Genomic DNA, 15,939 nt, shown 5'->3' with positions numbered 1-15,939 from the left:
AGGAGTGCAGCGTGATCTTTTGATTTCTGTTTCTGTCCAATGAAATGCGCGTTTGACACGCGTTTTTCCCCCCCTTTTTTTCAGTTTTTCATTTTTTTTTTACTTTTAAACTTCCCGCCGGTTCCGCCCCCCTGCGACACGGACGCTTGCAAGGGACGGAACCCGGATGCCGGAGGACACAGCGGGGATCGCGGACAAGGTAAGACCTACACTGTATTCCCGAGTGTGGCTCGGGGTCACCGCTTTGGCACAGAAAATTAACCCCGAGCCACACTTGGGAATACCAATGGATACGCGCTGAAATCTGCCCCTACGCGCGAAAAAGAAGATCAAGTACTTTTTCGCGCTTAGGGAGTTTTTCAGCGAGACAAATCGTGCTAAAATACGCCCTGGTGGGAACCATGCCCGTAGGGATTAATAGGATTTCACTTCTTGAGCGTTTTTCAGCGCTTTGATCAGCGCTGAAAAACGCCTAGGTGTGAACCCAGCCTTAGAGCTTGCATTTTGGTTAGCCACATTGTGATTTTGATGGTCTTATTAAATAATGTGTCTAAAATAAAAGGACAGTTATTGTAATATGTACCTTAAATGCCATATTCAGCCACCAACATAGTGTCTGTACATTATACATAGTTCGTCAGGTTGAAAAAAGACACATGTCCATCGAGTTCAACCTACCGTATTTTTTTCGCTCCATAAGACGCACTTTTCCCCCCCCAAAAGTAGGGGGAAAATGTGCCTGCGTCTTATGGAGTGAATCTTGACGCCCGAGACATGCAGTTTCGGGCGCCGGGCGAGTAGCTTTTTGTACATTTAGCCCTGCTAAATATACAGTAGGAGCCACTGCTCGTTTAATACGAGTGATCTAATCAGATCACTCGTATTAAAACCGAGCGGCGGCGGTGATCGAGATCACCATAGAGCAGACGAAGAACGGACGTTCTTTGTCTGCTCTGTGTGATCACTGAGACCGTGGCGCTGTAATCACAGCGCCACCTGTCTCAGCGGTCACTAACTGCAGCTTCTGTCACAGAAGCTGTGACAGAAGCTACGGGTTGTCAAGTGCTCCATAAGGCGCACCGGACCTCCCTGCGTCCTATGATCCGGTGCGTCTTATGGAACGCAAAATACGGTATATAATAATACAGGCATCAATAAAATAAAAAAGTTCCTGCATTAATGTAAGCTAGCTGATAAAAAGCAGGGGTTGCATCCACAACTCTTTGGAAGTTGGCAGTTTGGACCCAGACATCTCTTTAAATGTCCTTTGGCAACCACTCCGGATGGGACCAGCAGGGTGGAATGAAGTTCAACCCTAGTAGTGACCATATAACTTTATAAGATACAGGTAGGTATGCATACAGGGAGGGTGGGATGATTGGGAAGGGTGGGGAGTAAGAATGTGCACTTATTCTTTACGCTCATTTGATCATGAAATGGGCTCTCTGAAGGGAGGTTACATAAATGTCACATACAGTGAATGTCTGCCCTTGTGATGGCAATGATGCAAGGTTAAACACGTTAATCAAATAATACTAACTTCTAACTAGGAAGAAGAAAAAACACATGTACACACAGTCATAGGACACAGCCTTATACATAGAACTCCTATAAGCTACAAATATAGTTTAATTGTACCCAGTAAGATTATGAATGAATTAAGATATTGTGGAAACTTGATCTCCTAGGTGGGCTCAGTCTGCCACAATTGGAATGGGAGGATAGAGAGTTTTTGGAGAAGCCTCCTACAGTAATGGAGATACAGCTGGCGATAGCTTCCTTCCCTAATGACAACTCCCCTGGGCCGGATGGCCTTCCGGCGGAGTGGTATAAGAAATATGTAGACTCTGTCGCCCCCCGGCTCAGGGACACTTACCTAGCTTGCCTGGAGGAGGGTGCTTTGCCTGACTCTTTTAAGGAAGCACATCTGGTTCTTTTGCCTAAACCTGGCAAGGATCTACTCCTTTGCTCCTCATACAGACCCATTGCCCTATTAAACATGGATCTCAAGATATTAACTAAAGTACTAGCAACGCGCCTCTCTAAAGTAATTGGGTCCTTGGTCAACATTGACCAAAAGGGATTTATACCTGGGTGAGGAACTCTATACAGTACTATACTGCATTAGTACAGTACTGTATAGCGTTGCCGATGTACAGTACCGAACAGTGTACTGTACATCCGGCAATGGAAATACTTACCGAGACCTGCAGTGAAGATCGGGGGATGTCACTTCCGCCGGCGACCCGTCGCACTGACGCTGACGGTCGGAGGTCGATCGGCGGTCCGTCGTAAGTGCGAGTGGTCGCAAAACAGGTAAGTCGGTAAGTGAGGAACATCTGTACTAGCAACGCGCCTCTCTAAAGTAATTGGGTCCTTGGTCAACATTGACCAAACGGGATTTATACCTGGCAAGTCTACAGATACCAACCTACGCAGGCTGTTCACAAACCTCCAGCTGACACATGATAATGTGGGTTCCAAGGCCTTGGTCTCGCTGGACGTGGCCAAGGCCTTTTACTCTGTGGATTGGGGATACATGTGGGAGGTGCTTAGACTGATGGGATTTGGCCCTCAGTTCCGCAGGTGGATTAGTATACTATATGATGCCCCTAGAGCAACACTTAAGATAGGATCACTCTTATCTGAAGCATTTGTCATTGAAAGGGGTACCCGGCAGGGATGCCCCTGGTCTCCGGGTCTGTTTGCACTGTTGATGGAGCCACTGGCGATTGCCCTCCGCTCCTCACAGGAAATCTCTGGACTCAAAATGGGGGGTATAGAGGAACGTTTGGCGTTATATGCAGACGACCTTATCCTATTTCTAGCGGATGCTGGTCCCTCATTGCGGGCGGCACTGAATATTTTAGATACGTTTGCGGTCTTCTCCGGACTGAGGGTTAACTGGTCCAAGTCCCATATACTGCCTCTGGATCCACAGACCCAAGATGCAGCGGACGCCACTGTCCCTCTCCTGTGGGTGGACACTATAACTTACCTGGGAGTCCAAGTGACTAAGTCGGTGAGGGACTATTACCCCCTTAACCTTCTTCCTTTACTTGCAAAACTTAAGGCGAGGTTAGAATCCTGGAAACACCTTCCCCTATCGTTAGTGGGTAAGGTCAATCTGATGAATGAAAATCCTGCCTCTGTTCTTATACCTGCTTCGGAACTCCCCGGTCTGGGTCCCGCAATTTTTTTTCCATAAAATCAATTCCCTTATTAGCACGTTCCTATGGAACTACAAAGTTCCTAGGATCAAATTCACTACCTTGCAGGAGCCATGGTTTAGTTGTGGACTGGCGGTTCCAGATTTAAAAAAATACTATCTGGCAGGTCAAATGGGGGTTTTGCATAGGTGGCTTAAGAGAGACTCTGTAGACACTGCGGTGGTGGTGGAGGCAGCCTCTCTGGGGTCATACGAGGCTTTGAGAGGGTTGCCCTTTCGGGGCCTGAAGGCGTCTTACCACCTTACCGAATCTATGAGAGCCACAATTATGGCCTCGACCTCTACCAGCAAACAACTTGACTCGTCCCACCAGGATTGGTCCCCTCATACCCGCTTATGGAAAAACCCACTGCTTCCCCATTTTTTGAACATCCCTGATTTCCATGTATGGCCTAGTAAAGGTATTAAGACCCTGGGAGACATTACGTTAAATAACGAAATTATGACATTTGAGCAATTGAAGGTTGAAGGTCCCCAGCACTTACCTGTTCCGCTACCTGCAGGTGCGACATGCATTCCGGGACCAGTTTGGGGGCTCGCCCTGTATAGTACAACAATCTAGACTTGAAAGTATGCTTAGAAAAGATCCACTCCACAAACCTCTTTCTGAAGTATATAGGCTTATGTTACAATCTCCATCGGTACACGCACTTAAGTGTAAAACCCCATGGTTGGTGGATGTCCCTGAGTTAGCGGAGGAGGACGTTTGGGACTATCCATTTGGTCACCTGATTTCTGCCAGAGACAAGCTCATCCAATTTAAAATACTACACCGGATTTATTATACACCAGCGAGACTGGGCCGCATATATGGGGGAAGCGGTTTTGAATGCTGGAGATGCTCTGACCCGTTGGCGGATCTTGTTCACATTTTGTGGGCCTGCCCCCGGGTCAGACCATTTTGGGAGGCAGTGGCGAATATTGTGTCCGAATATTCTGAGGTCAGGTTCGTGCCTAGTATACGGACATGTGTTTTGGGACTGACTGAACCCCTTGCCCCTACTGTTGCGATTCAGACGTTTATAGGAATCCTGTTATTTTGTGCTAGGAAGGTGATCATACTGCGATGGAGTGCGCCCCCGAGTGTCTCTGACTGGAAGGGTCTAGTCAACACATATTCAACCCTCTATAAGGCAACATATCAGAGGAGGGGATGCCCTCAGAAATTCTCCAGGGTCTGGGGAGGGTGGCTGGAGTCAGCGGATACAACGAGCTAAGAGACTTATATTGTGTTGTATTGTACTGCATGGTATTTTATGTAAACCCTTTATCAGTTTCAGATCACCCCTACAGTGAACCGGCAATGGGAATCTGAAGTAATATTATGAGTGTGTACACAGCTGCTGTTTTTCCAGCCTAATGGACTATGTATTCCTGTTTGTGAGGCAGACACTTCGCTTGGGATGGCGGGTACTGGGAGGACACACAATTGTTTAGGGTGGGGGGAGGGAGCATTGGGACGGGAGAGGTCCCTTTACTGGGGCTGGGGTTGTTATATATGTTATATATGTTTTTTGGTTGTATATGATGTACTGAACTGTGTGCCTTCACGGATGTCACGGCACGGTACTATGTTTTGCATAAAAATCCAATAAAAAGAATTTACAAAAAAAAAAAGATATTGTGGAAACCATTTTGCTAGTTAAAGTGGCTCTATCACTACAGGTAAGTATAGTGTCTGTTCTTTTACAGCCTGTGCATTGTGCATAAATATTCCCGTAGGTAACCCCTGTCTAAACAAAACAGTTTCAGCTAATTCTAAAGAGATGAGAGGTCTGGATATCCAAATAAAACATATTAACAGTTTTGCACACAGTGTCTGCGATGTGCCAATTATTATGATAGTCAGAAGGTGCAAGAAAAAAGGATCCATTTAGTTCACGGGAGAAAAGTTTTTTTCCTGATTGAAATCTGATTCCAGTCTGATAAGCTATATGCTGAGGAACAGAAATACCCACAAACAGGTTCTACATTTTTGAAATTCTTTCAGGTATAAGATATAGGGACCCATGTATATCATTCTTCACTTAGGTGTATGTAAACCTGAAACTTTTTGCTGTTGTAGGAAAGGGTTAAAAACCCTGTCAGTTTATATTTTGCTGTATGGGTACAACTGGTGAGCGGAATTTCCCTCTTAGACAGCTGCTCCAGTTTTGTCTAGAAATTCACTTTACAGAGCTGTTTTTTTTTCCCTGAAGCTACATTATATACACATTATAGTTATATTATGTGCACAGTTAAAAGATGGATCGATTGAAGCAAAGGACTGTATGATATTTTAGTAGTCACCTAATATTTTCTTTAAGCCGTTTTGCAAATAAACAGTAGGTTTCTGTTCATTTACATTGATTTTTTTACTGGGTGTAGACATTTCACAGGTAACCTTTAGTAGTATTTTTGAATATGATGAGAATGTTAGAATGCAGAATGCCCTTGATCTCAATCCTGCGGAGCAGGTGGAAAAACATTTTTAGGGGAGGAAAGGCACGGATGAGGGTGTAACAATCACGAACAGGTCCAATATAAACAAGAGGAATGTGGGGGATGTCAGAAATTCAAAGAGCTGCTTGAAGAGACTTATGTCCAAAGCTGCTATCAGATGAGGCAGAAATGTTCACCTGGCAGAACTTACATAGTAACAGAAGAGCAGGTGGGAGCCTTACAAATCTAAGAAACCATTGCTCGATGCCCAGGTTATACCCAGGGCTGGCCTGTTACCGTACGTGCTACAATATGTTTGTTTGAGAGTGTCCAAAATTCCTGTAGAAGGCACTATAACCCGAAGGTTTGAGAATTCCTGTATCCCTCACTTTACAAGGAAAAAAAATAGTTTTGGGAGTGTTCCATGTGTTTTGAAGTCTGTATTGTGTTTTTATTTGGTACATATGGATATGTGAACATTTATATTAAAAAGCGAGTAGGACATGAGCAAAAAAAAAAAAGTATTTACTAGACTTTAAATGATTATACTGAAATACACACCATATACAAAATGATTGGGAGTTAAAATAATGACTCTTACCAAACTTTTTACTGAACAGCTGGTCAACTATTTTCCTTAATTTTGTTATTCTTGTATACCACTCTTCTTTCACTAACAAGCAAATGAGAAACAAGAAGATTCAGAGTTTAAAGCAACTCAGAAATATAATTCATTCAAAAATTTAATAAAGAGTTTCAAGGTACCCATAGATGTGAGATAGTGGTCTGGACGTCCACACATTGTTTGTTAAAGCTATTGTGGCACAAGCACACCTTATTCTCCTTATATTAAAAAAATATTCTTTACTGAATAGGCCTGGAAGGAGTAGTCCCCATTCGTATGCAAATTTAGGTAGGTCCACTTACCTCCTGTGTTTGATTTGTCAACTGTCATGGCTTCTTTTGTAGTGTTCAAAAGTTCAGGTCTAGAGAGAAATTGAAGAAGCCTTCAATGTAAATTTTAGATTTCAGTATGTTTAAAAAGAATAATGTCATACAACATATTTTCGGCAAGACAAAAATCGTATCATTTGTATTGCCTGCCAGTCCATTACAGTGGTGACTGTAGCACAGTGCATGGATTTAATGTCTAACTCTGGCCACATTAAAAAATATATACAATTGCCAAAGCTGCTCTTCTTACTGTGCCAGAAAAAGGCTATATATTGCCAGTAATAATAAATGGTAGAATGCAAATCCCTAAGTTTCATATTTCTACCAAGACTGACTACTAAATGACTGTAATTTGCTAAATAAATGATCTGCTACCAACAGGAGAAAAATTTAGAAAGTTACTCAAAAACTTAAAGTGTACATGGATTTCAGGATTAAAATAGTTATGCTATAGAGATGCTATAGAGATAAGGATCTAGGGAGTTTGAGAGAAGGGGTAATGCAATGTTATGTGTCATATGATATAAATGTTTTAACATTTTCTTTACCCTTTCTGTACCCAATAGACCTCCTTGAAGTGTGACATCATTTACTAAATTCTTTTTTTCCCCCTTAATGTTTCAGATTTTTTGCATATCTGCTACAGCATCATTCATATCTCTCATCAATATCTCTCCTTTTAAAAATTTATAACTGGAATAGTTACGGCCTAAAGCTCACAAAACCTCCATGCAACAGCCAGTACCTAGGAGAAATATATCAAGTATATTCTCTCCCCGTCAAACTAATAGGGTTATTCACAAAGCTGCTGAGGGATCCAGCCGTGGCTTCGCCTGATCCTTCGGCTAGCTTCGGTTACGGGAACCCCTATTCACTATAGCCCGTACAGCTCCCGAACTTGCCCGAGCGGCTCAGTCGAGCCGAAGGCATATGCTTCAGCTTGACTGAGCCGAGGTGAAAGCCGAAGCTGGCCGACAGCCTGCTACTGACAGCTGGGCGGAGCCAGCCATCATGTCACGGCTGGCTCCGGCCACATGCAGAGACAGATCAAGGATGCTGATCTGTCCTTACACTGTGAACTCGGTGGAGTTCTCAGTGTGTAATGACAGTTCAGCGTCCCCGGGTTACCTAGTGAGCAGGGGACGCTGAACTGTCATAAGAGCTTAAAGGGGCCGGCGGTGATATCAAAGCTGGCTCTGCTAAGCTCTCATTGTAATGACAGAACAGCTTCCCCTGGTTACTGGGTAACCAGGGGACGCTGATCTGTCATTACAATGAGAGCTTAGTGGAGTCAGCTTTGATATCACCGCCGGCCCTGCTAAGCTCTCATTGTAATCACAGCTGGACCTGGCCAATAGAAAACAGTTCGGCGTAGCTAGCTGTCACTGCTAGCTCCGCCCAATCGTTTTGTAATTTTTTTTTCTACTTTTTTAACTGGTTTTCTATCCTGCTCGGTACCACAGAGGTACCGAGCAGAATAGCCGAGCCGAATGCCACTGGGCGGCATTCGGCTATTCACTCACTGCTGTTCGGCATCTATGAGAATAGGCCGAACAGCAGCGAGTAGCCTGCCGAAGGTTCGGCACGGCAGATCCAGATGTTGGATCGGCTGAGTCAAACGTCTTGTGCAGCAAGCCGATCGCCAGCTGCAGCAAGCCAATGTATGGCTGATTTCAGTCGGTGTACGGCTGAAATCAGCCATACAACCCTGAAGTGAATAGCCGAACTTCACTTCGGGTCGGTTATTCACACGGCTGCCTTCGGCAGCTTTGTGAATAACCCTCTAAGTATCTTCTATTACAAGTGAGAACATACTTTAAAATTGCCTGATTCACACCTAGGCGACAGCGTTTTCGTAAAACATGCGGCTTAATGTACGCACGTTTTACGAAAACGCTGTCACCTAGGTGTGAATTATGAGCAGATTGTAACACATTGATGTAAATGGCAAAAAGATGCATAAGAATGTGCAAAATCAATTGCAATGCGCATTTCCAAGCGTTTCCTATGGACTCTATGTAAACAAAATGAGCTCATGTACTTTTTTTCAGCAACAGGCGTTTTGCTTATTGTTACAAAACACGCAGGCATGAACAGGGGCCATAAGAATGAATGGGGTTTTTTGAGGCAAGCTTTTTGTGGCACTGAGTCAGCTGCGACATTACGACATTACACTCAGTGTGAACCAGGCCTTAGTCGCAAATCAGACTGCCTCTCATTCAGCAAAGTCTCTCACAGGTTTACAGACCGATAAGCATCTGTATTCCTAGGCAGGCAAGTATGAAAGTTTGCAAAGAGAGATTCGCAACTGAAGGTTCAACAGATTTTCACTCTGAGCAACTAAGGGAAGCACTTTTGACTCAAGCTTATGACGAAGTAAATCTGTTGCATGATCTGTCTTACTGCTTCTGTTTAGCATTGCTTTGCTGTGCACCAGAATTGAGAAATGTCTTCCACACTGTGTGTGTTCTGCAATAAAGGATATTTACTTGCCTGTTCTAAGCCTTCCTGGCAATGTACAGAGCTGTGTATGTGCAACTCAGTGTACAATTTTAGCATATGCCCTGACGAATGAACTCACATGACTATGCAGAAGTCCCCAAGTTCATGTATTTTAAATAATTGCGTTTACATATTTATTTGTTATTGTGTTAAATATAGAAATCTGCAGATGTAAGCTAAAGGGAGCTCTGTATTTTTTTTTTACCCTACTTAAATGAGACATACTTTTTGATGATATAATGGATTCTTTCCCGTGCCAGCAGTATCCTTTCGAGGCGTGGAATTCCATACGTTGATGGCCTCCTAAAAGGAATGCCTTCTGGCAGTCCTTCAACATACAGGTCTTCTGAATAAGACTGGAAAAGGTGATATGGAACTGCTATTGGACCACTTGCATTTATGGCTTCAGCTTTTAACAAAAGATGCAAAAATAGTCCATCAGTATTAAAGCAGACCTTGAACTGTATGCTAATGAAATTTTAAAAGAATGAATATAACATAGTTAGGATTCTTCAGGGCTATGAGATCTAATAAAGCTTTGAGTGCATGAATCATTTAATATCCTGCAGCAGAACACAATTGCAGGACACAATAAATGCAAACAGTAATACTAAACCAAGAATGCTTGATATACAGTAACAGAATTATGAAACTCTCGTGTTTTTACGATTGTATGTTTTGAAAACTCTACCCTCTTTCCTCCATAGACAGCAGCAGCTTCAAAATAGGTAATTAAAAGGAAAGTATTATGGTTGCTGGTCAACTGTATTTTTATAATAAGCGTTCAACTTGTAAGTGTAAACTAACATTTTATGTATTTTTTTTAACTTGAACTTCAAAATCATGAAAATAAGAAGTCTATATTAACCCCTTGGTGACGGGAGACGTACAGTGTACGTCCCGTCAGAAAGTGGCTTTTTCATATATATGATCTACTTTATAGACTATTTTGTAAGGTGATTTCACTAGGGTCTACGACAAAAAGTTAAAGGAGAACTATGGGGTTCTATCTTGTTTTTATGAATGCATTCCTTAGGCTAAATAAGTAAATAATGTAATTTACTCTAATTAGCCAAAATGCACAGTAAGGCTGTAAAACCTTATTTTAGGTGGTGGGGGGGCTAAGCGCCGCAATGAGAAGACATCCCGACGTATCTGACGGGATCCTCCCCACTGATGACTGACAGTGATTCTTGAGAGATGTTGCGCGTCCACGAATATATGGACATGGGCAGCAGCTCTCTCCTTACCTGCACATCCCCAACATTAAGGCATAACATAAAGGCATACCGTATTTTTTTTCAAATAATTCTTCCACTTGTTTCCTCAGTTCATTAATTCTAGCATTCCATTTCTCTGAAGAAGGAACAGATAATTAAAACTGAAACCAGACAAAGAAAACTGTAAAAAAATAATTCTAACCATAAAGCATAAAATAAAAAAAAATTATTGTGATCGTTGCATAAGAGTTTTTGTCTGTAAAAAAAACAAAAACAAAAAACAGCAGGGCCAAATCACAAGGAATTCAAAACGGGAGGGATGCCAAAAACTTAACTTCAATATTCCTATTGTGAAGAAGTAAAGTACTCATATTTCACATTATGGATTTTAATATGCAACTTACCAAAGTTAAACTCTTTTGCTTTTCTCTTGCATTGATTATTGACTGGTTGTATTCCATCACTTCTCTGCTTCTTATGAGGCGGTACATATTCATAACCTGAAGATAGGAGGACAAAAAAGGGAAATACAAGTGACAAGTGTAACATTTAGTAAACTACTAATACAACGCAAAAAATGTAGCAAAATCATATCTAAGTTCTATTTAATCGCATGCAGATTCTAACAAGTGTTGTCTGTCTACTCATGCTGCAGACAGTGGCTTAGTGGTTAGCACTTCTGCCTTGCTGCATTGGAGGGTCCCTGGTTTGAATCCCAGTCAGGATGCTATCTGCAAGGAGTTTGTATGTTCTCCCTGTGCTTGCGTGGGTTTCCTTCGGGTACTCCAGTTTCCTCTCACACTCCAAAGACATGCTGATAGGCTAATTGGCTCCTGTCTAATTTGGCTCTGTATGTGCGATAGGGACCTTGGATTGTAAGCTCCTTGAGGGCAGGGACTGATGTGAGTAAATTGTCAACGCTATATAAATACCTGTAATAAAATAAAGAATAAGTGGAAAAAGGAACTGCCAATTTGTTTTTTCTGGGGATGTGGTCCTCCCTCAATAATAAGATTTCACATCAAATAACTACTCAGGATTCAGTGCTTGCCGGTACATCCCCGTCGACCTGAGGGTAAGAGGGGACCAGCTATATTCAGACCTTGTCATAGAGGTCTTTGGAATAGGCGAGCGGTTTTCTATAAGGGTGTAACATAGGAGGAGAGGTGGTGGCACCTTGTTTAATTGGAAGACTAGGAGTGTGGATGGGGAGTGATGGTTACCTCTAACTGAAGACACAAACATGACAGCACCAATTTCAGCAATTCATTAGTGTTTGGACTACACTATAAATGTGAAAAATACTTTTTTTTTTAATATTTGAACTGTCAAAGGGTTGTGTACATTACTCTGTTAACCCCTTCATGACTGAGGCCCTTTTTTCATTTTTTGCACCCATGTTATATTCCACATTTTAGGCCTGAAAATGACGTAAAACCCCCCAACATTATATATTTTCTGAATGCCAAGACCCTATAGAATAAAATGTTATGAAAGCACAGTGATTTGCACTGTTGATTATATACGGATAGAAGTGTTAAATTGTTTGGAATAATTTTGTAAATTGAGAGAGCGGCACTGTTGCACATAGATAGACGGTCAAATCTTTACCTTCATTATCTTCATTATGTTCCATGTCAGCTCCTTCATTGGAGTCCTCACCAAAACTATGACCTTAAAATATAAAAAAGCACATTTTTAGGAATAAATATATACTTATATTTGCCTGAGCATTTCCAAGGAAAGTGATTTCAGAGTACTGTAAAGATTACATGAACTTAGTAAAGGTTACACATTTTTTTATTTCTGCTTGCTATCGCACATTTTCATGCTCAGCTTTCCTATAGAGATTTGTACGTCTCCCTCTAATTTGTACGTGTATGTGATTTTTATAATCCATGGCGGGAGTCAATCTCTGAGGGGGCCTTGCAGTTCAACATTTAGATGACAAATCTACTATGATAGGGTGAGGATACATCTCAATAAAGCACACAAAACTATCTATGTTGTCAAACCTATGTACAATTAGCTTGGGAAGAAAGTTCTTGCATCCAAAAATTTTATGCTTAGCCCTGTACTGTAAAACCCTACTCACTAACCATGAGCCTTTTATTGTGCATCTTCTATTAAATGTACATTAACTTTTTTAATGTGCAATTTAAAGTATAGTAATACTTTACAAGGACCCATTATTTACTCCACCCTGCTGTATACAGTATGTAGTATTCTTCATGCCACTCTGCTGTTTGTTCTGTACTCCATAGCACCCAGCTGTACATTATATACTTTATACTGTTCAGTTATATTTATTGTGCTGTACAATAAATATTCCACATTGCTCAGCTGTGCACACCAATCTGCATTATTTAGCAAAAGCTGCTCCATTGTAAAGGATAGACTGTATATCAAATACGCTGCCACTGCACTGGCAAAAAAAATATTCAGAATATATAAAACATTAACTGGAGAGCTCATTCCTATCAGACCCCCAGATCATCCTATCTATGATCCCATGTCCCAATTTAAAAGGAGTCATTCTTCACCACTTTTTGGTCTCGACCAGAACCATAACAGCCCGCTATTGGCATATCAAAGTGACATGATGTGTGAAATGTACTCCATGTACCAAATGGAATGAATGATCTCCTGGGATAGAAGATAAGTCAGGGCATTACTTAGGGCACTCAAATTACTTTCTCTTGTATCTGTAGATTGATCACACTATTACATCCTGTGGTCACTATTTGAAAATAGGGGAGGATCTAGGCCTCTTGGCTTTTCTAGCACCCTCTTCCCTTTACTAACCCCTTTACCTCTGTTTTTTCTAAACCCGCTGTTCTTTTTATTTCCTCGTTTGCTTTATCAGCTCTCCAGATGGGCATGTTATTTTGTTTTGTTAGGTAAATGTCATTTTTCAGGGGCAACACAAATAAAAAGTTATTTCCGTCTATGTGACGAGTCTTAGTACTTATAAAGTTACATAGTGTGTAGGGAGTGAGGTACAGAGTCTGTTTTATGCACGGAATCTAAGCATTAATCTAAAAACTTAACACAGTTAAGCTTTGATCTGCCCCCTTATTTTCCTTATGTTACTAATATCGTATACAAGACACAACTCCTTTTGTGAATGATTTGCATGTCAACAATACTTAAAATGTATACCCTTTCTTTTATTTCATAAATATTTATAAAAACTTGAAAAAAAAATATGCACACTAGATCTTCTAGACTTGATCTTACTGTACATGCTGTATATTATACTGGTTATAATCTGCTGTATCTCTGTAGTTTACATTACTGTAAACTAGTAATTGCTAGTTTACATTACTGAGCGTTATTATGCACATACATATCTATTACCTTGATAACAGAACTGATAGTAATCTGGGCCATCTGTCTCTTCTTTTATTATAACGGTGGTTAATTCAAATGCATTATCTGCAATTACATATATAAAATCATCACTTATTTTTTGTAATGATAAACAAAGTGGAACAGAAAGATAGACAGATAAATGTCTTTAAATGTAATGTTCCAATACAGTATTAAAGAAAACAATATCAATGTATAGAAATAGAGGTATCGAAAGGTATTAACTAGTTTACTTCCAGCAGGAAACATACCATTAAAAGTGGTATATTATAAAAATGTTGCTTTTAACAGTGTTTCTATTGCAAACATGTTCTCATTACTTTTAACTCCTGCTGCTGGTGAATGGAAATTTTGCTCTACTTCCAAGTGTGTAAGATATTTGCATCACCCCTACGAGTGCTGTAGTTCCACCTGTGGGTGACTATATCACTAGGGTGTCTTACACACTTATGCTAATTATTGTACTTTCATAAGTTGTCTTTGGGGTTCTTTTTAAGTCACTTTAAACTGTTCAGGTAGGTAGTGGACATGCTTCAACACTACCCCTAAATGTTGGAGTTTTACCTGTTCAGAATGGCTGGCATTTAAATTGTAGCAGTGGTGAAAGAGAGATGCTAGCAGGTATGGCAGGCAAAGTTCCATAAATTACAACCCACGGTTGGCCCTGCAATGGCTAGGCCCCCGAGTGCAGGGATTTCTTATAACAAGCCATAGGGAGGGAGCCTATGCATGCAGAGCGGCAGCCCCGGGCAGAGCATTGCAGTGCCTGGCAATGCAACAGGAACTATAAGGCAGAGTGATCTACTTCCTGATGGCTCCTGTATAGTCCTAGGCATGGCGTCACTATGTAGGCTCTATGTCCTCAACGTACGGGGCCACTAAACACCAATGATGGGGCACAAATTCACACTGACGACTTACATATGGGCACCATTCCTCCCACTGACGCAGGGGCATTTTTTACTTCAACAGAGGCATGGTTTACTCTCACTGACCATGACTCCAGGGCATGGTTCCCATTGACGATTGTTGCAGGGGCATTTTTTTATTCCCACTGATGCAGAGGAATTTTTTAATCCTATTGACCACTGACACAGGGGCATTTATTACTTCTACTGACCACTGAGGAGAAGGCATTTTTTTTACTCACATGGACCACCGGGTTAGGGGCATTATTTTTACTCCTACTGACCACAGTTCAGTCCCTAAACAGTGTAACGGACAGTAAACTGGACCTTTGTTTAAAAAGTTAGGGGACCTCTGCTGTAAAGGTTACTAGTATAAGCTGGTAAAAAGCTGCATCCCTTCTGTGACATACCATCATCGCTTGGCTCAGTTTTCACTTGAACAGGGTAAGAGCTGCAGTAACAGAAAAAAGACAATTCAGAGAATCCTTTTGTATACATGTATTTGTGCAACCATACTAATACTAGTGTAAATATCATCTCTTGGAACACAAACACACAGATATTTTTCAAAAATGTAAGTGTATGTAAAGCCAAAACTTTATTTTTTAGTTTTGCAGAGCATGTGGAAGGTTTAGGGTAAGGTTTTTATTGCCAAGAAAAGTGTCTCGCATCCAAAATGAAGTGAAGATCCATGTTAAATAGACAAAATGTCAACCACTAATGTTTCTGGGACATTAGTCCTCTAAAGGTGACAAGCACATCAATGTTTGTCATAGAACAGAAGGTATGGGAAAGTCTTCCAATTGGTATACCTGCTCTAGTGACAACTAAGAGGTAGAAATGGTTTACCAACGTGAGATTCTTTCTTTCTATAATTTATGCCACTGCTGCAAATTTTATAGGTAAGCTCCTGGCAGATATAAAAGATACAAAAGAATGCAGCTCTGCATTCATTATATCATTACAGTATTGTATCACTTCATGCATCCTACAATTTAGGGGGCGTTCATCTGAGGGAGTCAATGATGTAGAAGGATCTCGGTGTTCAGGTAGATATCAGTTTTAATAACAGCATAAAATGCAAAGCTGCAGTTCCTAGAGTGACCAAGATGCTCTTTTGTAATAAGAGATATAGACTCCAGAGAGACACAATCTTGCCCCTGTACAAAGCTTTAGTAAGACATCATCCTGAATTTGCAGTTTGCAGTTAAAGCTCTAAGTTAAAAAAAAAAGATGTTGCAGAACTGAATAGTGCAGAGAAGGGCAACTAAGCAAAGGAGAGGCATCAAGGACCTCAGCTATGAGGAAAGATGAAATTAAATGAATGTATTAG

At 41.2% G+C, this 15,939-nt stretch overlaps 1 protein-coding gene across 1 annotated transcript in view; it reads right to left on the bottom strand.

Annotated features, from left to right (window-relative positions):
• Positions 1-15,939, bottom strand: part of GTF2I (general transcription factor IIi) — a 60,694-nt gene that overhangs the window by 29,063 nt on the left and 15,692 nt on the right. Inside the window, exons 8-15 of the mRNA XM_018553355.1 lie at positions 15,017-15,057; positions 13,687-13,764; positions 11,938-12,000; positions 10,731-10,826; positions 10,397-10,462; positions 9,332-9,515; positions 6,578-6,636; positions 6,252-6,323 (exon numbers count right to left, since the gene is read on the bottom strand). Coding sequence (XP_018408857.1) covers positions 6,252-6,323; positions 6,578-6,636; positions 9,332-9,515; positions 10,397-10,462; positions 10,731-10,826; positions 11,938-12,000; positions 13,687-13,764; positions 15,017-15,057 — 659 coding nt within the window. The remainder of the gene's footprint in view (positions 1-6,251; positions 6,324-6,577; positions 6,637-9,331; positions 9,516-10,396; positions 10,463-10,730; positions 10,827-11,937; positions 12,001-13,686; positions 13,765-15,016; positions 15,058-15,939) is intronic.

Source organism: Nanorana parkeri, unplaced genomic scaffold (genome assembly GCF_000935625.1).
Source record: "Nanorana parkeri isolate BGI_ZX_2015 unplaced genomic scaffold, ASM93562v1 scaffold118, whole genome shotgun sequence".
In the NCBI taxonomy this organism is placed as follows: domain Eukaryota; kingdom Metazoa; phylum Chordata; class Amphibia; order Anura; family Dicroglossidae; genus Nanorana; species Nanorana parkeri.
Note: the sequence above shows the minus strand (reverse complement) of the source record. Positions and strands in the feature narration are given on the sequence as shown.